This window comes from Macrobrachium nipponense, chromosome 40 (assembly GCF_015104395.2).
Source record: "Macrobrachium nipponense isolate FS-2020 chromosome 40, ASM1510439v2, whole genome shotgun sequence".
Lineage (NCBI taxonomy): Eukaryota > Metazoa > Arthropoda > Malacostraca > Decapoda > Palaemonidae > Macrobrachium > Macrobrachium nipponense.
The window spans coordinates 2,708,295-2,713,616 of NC_061101.1; the positions used below are offsets into that span (position 1 = coordinate 2,708,295).

Below are 5,322 nucleotides of genomic sequence, written 5' to 3' on the forward strand. Positions count from 1 at the left end.
CCCCACTACTCTTCGTAGTAGCCATGATTCCCATGACAAAAGTACTACAGAGGATGGATGCCGGGTACCAACTCAAGAAAAGAGGCAACAGAATCAACCATCCTGATGTCATGGACTTTACATCAAGCTGTATGGTAAGAGCATCAAGGAAATAGATACCCTAATCCAGACTGTAAGGATTGTATCTGGGGAACATCAGGATGGAGTTTGGAATAGAAAAACTGCACCTTAGTCAACATACAAAAAGGCAAACAAAAGTAACGAGAACTGAAGGGATAAAGCTACCAGATGGGAGCAACATCAAACACATAGATGAGACACTGGATACAAATACCTGGGAATAATGGAAGGAGGGGATAAAATTACCACCAAGAAGATGAGGACACGATCAGGAAATAATATTGCAGAGACTCAAGGTGATACTCAAGTCAAAAACTCAATGCCGGAAATATGATAAAAGCCATAACACATGGGCAGTGCCAGTAATCAGATCAGCGCAGGAATAGTGGAATGGACGAAGGTATTAACTCCGCAGCATAGATCAGAAAACCGGAAACATATGACAATACACAAAGCACTACACCCAGAGCAAATTGGACAGACTATACATAACACGAAAGGAAGAAGGGAGAGACTACTAGTATAGAGGACTGCGTCAACATCGAGAACAGAGCACTGGGACAATATCTGAAACCCAGTGAAGACGAGTGGCTAAAGAGTGCATGGGAAGAAGGACTAATAAAAAGTAGACGAAGACCCAGAAATATACAGAGACAGGAGAATGACAGACAGAACAGAGAACTGGTACAACAAGCCAATGCACGTACAATACATGAGACAGACTAAAGAACTAGCCAGCGATGACACATGGCAATGGCTACAGGAGGGGAGAGCTAAAGAAGGAAACTGAAGGAATGATAACAGCGCACAAGATCAGGCCCTAAGAACCAGATATGTTCAAAGAACGATAGACGGTGAAATAACATCTCTCCCATATGTAGGAAGTGCAATACGAAAAATGACATAGCAAGCGAATGCCCGGCACTTGCACAGAACCAGTACAAAAAGAGGCATGATTCAGTGGCAAAAGCCCTCCACTGGAGCCTGTGCAAGAAACATCAGCTACCTTGCAATAATAAGTGGTACGAGCACCAACCTGAGGGAGGGATAGAAAACGATCAGGCAAAGATCCTATGGGACTATGGTATCAGAACGGATACGTGCAAATAGACCAGACGTGACGTTGATTGACAAAGTCAAGAAGAAAGTATCACTCATTGATGTCGCAATAACCATGGGACACCAGAGTTTGAGGAGAAAGAGGGAAAAAAGGGGGAAAAATGGATAAGTATCAAGATCTGAAATAGAATTAAGAAGGATATGGGATATGCCAGTGGAAATCGTACCCATAATCATAGGAGCACTAGGCACGATCCCAAGATCCCTGAAAAGGAATCTAGAAAAACTAGAGGCTGAAGTAGCTCCAGGACTCATGCAGAAGAGTGTGATCCTAGAAACGGCGCACATAGTAAGAAAAGTGATGGACTCCTAAGGAGGCCAGGATGCAACCCGGAACCCCACACTATAAATACCACCCACCCCAGTCGATTGGAGGACTGTGATAGGCAAAAAAAAAAAAAAAAAAAAAAAAAAAAAAAAAAAATTTATATATATATATATATATATATATAATATATATATATATATATATATATATAATATCATTATTATTGTTACAACTCTGAAGATGAACCCTATTCATATGGAACAAGCACCAAAGAGAACTCAAACTTGCCTGTGATTGCTGTGGAGTAGACAAAATAAGCACCGAAAGCGCACCTCTCAGCCATGGACCCAGACACGATCGTAGCGGCCGTAGCAGCGAACACAAACTGGAAAAACCAAAACGCCAATTTTTCGTCGGTCACGCCCACCATTGCCCAGAATTCCACGCCGCAGAAGCCATTACCCTCGCCGAATGCCAAGGCGTAGCCCACGAGCCAGTACACGACGCCGCTTATGACTGTCTCCACCGCCACACACAAAAAGAAGAAGAAGAAAAAGAAGAAGAAAACTGATAAATATCATCAGATCATTAAATCCAAGCATCAATCTGTTATAAGGTCACAATTCCCCCAAAATTAATAACTACAGACCCAAAATGAAATCCCCTTTACTTATCTGGCAAGAGAAGAGCAAAGGCACCTATCTTCTACTCACAAACGTCCAGCATATTCTTCATCAGAATGTTTGTGGTGTTCCTGGATCTCACAGAACCGGCTTCCAGGAAGGCAAATCCGCATTGCATAACTGGAAAAGATGTTGTAGTGAAGTTTCAGTAAGTATACAAGTCTTATAAATGCCCAGAATAATGAGAGATTGTTAAAGACAGAGAAATCTTGCTGCACATGCGCCTAAACATAGGTCTATAAGTATAGTACTAGAGTTAGGTGAACACTTACTAGAAGTCCTGTAGATGCAAAAAAGTAGAGAATATAAATTAAAAACATGAAGGAATGTCATAGTATCTCTATTATGCGCACATTAATGTAAATAAATGCAACAATATTTACTTTTAACAAACTATCCTTCCACCTGAATCATCTGCCTGGCTACGTCTCAGAATCGACTGAACTCTTTGAACCTTGAACAGGAATGTTTTTACGCTTTTTCTAGGAAAATTCAGGCGCGTACCCGACCACCCCCCCCCCCCACCTTCGACTGGAAGTGCGTCATAACCCGTAATGAAGAATAATAAAAATCCTCATCTTTCATTTTGTGAAAACAGAATCTTTATAGATGCCTTTAGCACATGGTCAATTATGCATGGCGCAAGGATACGGTATGTGACTAACTCACCCAAGCGGTGTGGTTCATACGAGCACGTGTATATTATTGTATAGTATAAAAGTCACAACCAGACTACTTCATCGTTTGTATCGGGTTTAAACAGGTTTGCATTCAGCGAATTGTATCATTTTATGTTTAGCAAAGTGATTTTAGCAGATCTTTGGGGAAATAGGTAGCACGATCAGTTATGGTACGCCAAACAGCACATCGAGCGCAGTTATTTATATTATTTCTATATTATTTCATTTACTATGACGTTCATTCGGATTAGAAGTTACCGATTATTATAACTGGCATTTGTTTACATCAAAGTTGATGTAAATGGACCTTGGTTTACGTAAAATGCAGTACTAGTCTCTTGCTAAGCTACTGTGCTGTCATCTATGAAACATTTCCAGCATGACGAATAGTCAACCGCTAATGTCAACTTCTTTAACCTAACCCATGGTCTTAAGTGACCTAAACTAACGTTGGGGCATTACCCCTTATTAACGTGACCTATGGGTGGGTGAGGGATGGAGCCCCGGGCCAAATTTGGCCAAAGAAAAAGTTCCTCTCGAACCGTGGGATTTTATAACTTCTGGAAAGGGCGACAGATGGTAGCACAAACTAGAGACCACTTTAATAACATTATGTGTTTTTTTTTTATTATAATAGCTTATCAATTAGATATATTCTACTGATTTATAATTACGAATATTTTTTAAACCAAATGATCATTGGAACATGAGAGAAATAATAATAAAAAGGTGAAGATTTTTCCGTTAAACGTGAAAAAGATTCATGGTTCGTGACACAATGCATCAAGATTTTATCAGAATATGGGCAAAAGTCTTTGCTTGAAGATGTTGGTATCACATAATACCCCATTCCCGAAAGATTTCCATCCTGATATTGGAATATTCGGCTTTAGACTTAGGCTAATGTCAAAATGGCGGAGATGTGAAGTTACTCGAACTTGGACACTGCGATTTCACAGCGCCATCTTGAGTGATGATAATTGTATGGCCCGAAGCTGTGATTTTGGAAGATAATTTATAGGTACAACGTCTTCCCAGTAACCTTGAGACTTTGACAAGCTCATATGACAGATCATGCGTGAACACTGAAAGACGATGTACATATTTATAAGCTCGAACATGGCGGACGGTATAGCTAAACCAAGACATGCTAAACAAAATGGCATCAACATGCGAGGATTTATAATTATTCTATGTTGATCACGGAGCTAAAACATGCTTTTTTAAAGGTACTGTAGTATCACGCATTTGTCAGTCTGCAGTTTCTGAAACAAAAGCCGACAAAAAACACTAGATTTGGTTGACTCACAGAACACGAATAGACCAGCCATTATGAGGAACAAGTTATCCAGATTGGCTTCCAGTACATCAGTCTTCTTCGTCAGGACTTCGGAGAGCTCCTTTGCCATGTTAACCCTCTTGTGAGGGCCCTCTATCAGAGACATGACTGAAAGAATTTTCTGAGGCTTCCTTGCACTGAAGCAGTCCTTGTTGCATGCCTTACGAGGTCGTATTGCAAGCAAGCAACTTGCGGGTTTAGTTTACTGTTTTTTCCTCACCGAAGGCGTTTGTAAACACACAATGAAAAGTAATTTAGTTTGCAATGTATACATAAACTGTGGGAGGAACTAGGGTGGACCAACAAGCTGTAAGATACAGTTCCAGAACTTGCTTGCACCGAGCCCGCAACGCCATGACTAGCGAGGCAGTTTGGGTGAGTAGTCCTATACCTCCCCCCCAAACGAAAATTACTACTACTCGTCCTCCCTTGTTTACATCCCCCGCCCCCCAACTCCCATCAAGGAGATCGAGGTCCATATGACGTTTTCACTTAAAGGTATTGTATTGAGTGATATCCAACCATCTGGTAATGAACATAAAGGTAAGTTATTTGGCTGAAAGTAACAATGCAAACGAATAGATACTTATGAATGAACATGGTACTAGATAGCGGCTGGAGATATGTTTGATCATTATCTGATTAAAGCAAAAGTTTACAAGGAATTTTATGATAGAGAGAAAGGGCTTCAAGGTGGCTATGAAAATGATTAAGATAGGTGAGTGTAGTAAATGGGAATTACGTACATATATGAAAAATATGCATGGAAAATAAGTAAAGGTTAAAGAAAAGGTGCGAAGGATTATGAACAAAGCAGCCAAGAAGGAAAAAGAGGGAGAAAAAGAATAAAGATAAAGGAAATAAGGGGACAATGAGAGAAATACAAGTTAATACCGAGACATAAGTTAATCAGCGAATGGATATGAAAATAAAAGATGCAAGTGTCGAGGTGTCTAAAGTCTAGAAGAGTTGTTGAATGTAGGTGATAGGAGAGAGGCAGACTTGAGCAATTTGAGAGGAGAAAGTCTTAGCAATATCATAGTCTTTAAAACTTTTTTTGTGGGTCTAAGATAACAGTGGAGAGACTGAAGAACAGGACGAATCCAGGCACTG

General features: G+C 40.2%; 2 protein-coding genes across 2 annotated transcripts in view; both read right to left on the reverse strand.

Annotated features, from left to right (window-relative positions):
* The window catches only part of LOC135211872 (putative ammonium transporter 1), an 82,339-nt gene extending 77,517 nt beyond the window's left edge, over window positions 1-4,822 (reverse strand). The window contains exons 1-3 of the mRNA XM_064245093.1: window positions 4,180-4,822; window positions 2,221-2,310; window positions 1,796-2,023 (exon numbers count right to left, since the gene is read on the reverse strand). Coding sequence (XP_064101163.1) covers window positions 1,796-2,023; window positions 2,221-2,310; window positions 4,180-4,315 — 454 coding nt within the window. The 5' untranslated portion in view covers window positions 4,316-4,822. The remainder of the gene's footprint in view (window positions 1-1,795; window positions 2,024-2,220; window positions 2,311-4,179) is intronic.
* The window catches only part of LOC135211773 (BLOC-1-related complex subunit 8-like), a 91,660-nt gene that overhangs the window by 15,756 nt on the left and 70,582 nt on the right, over window positions 1-5,322 (reverse strand). The gene's annotated exons all lie outside the window — the stretch shown is intronic.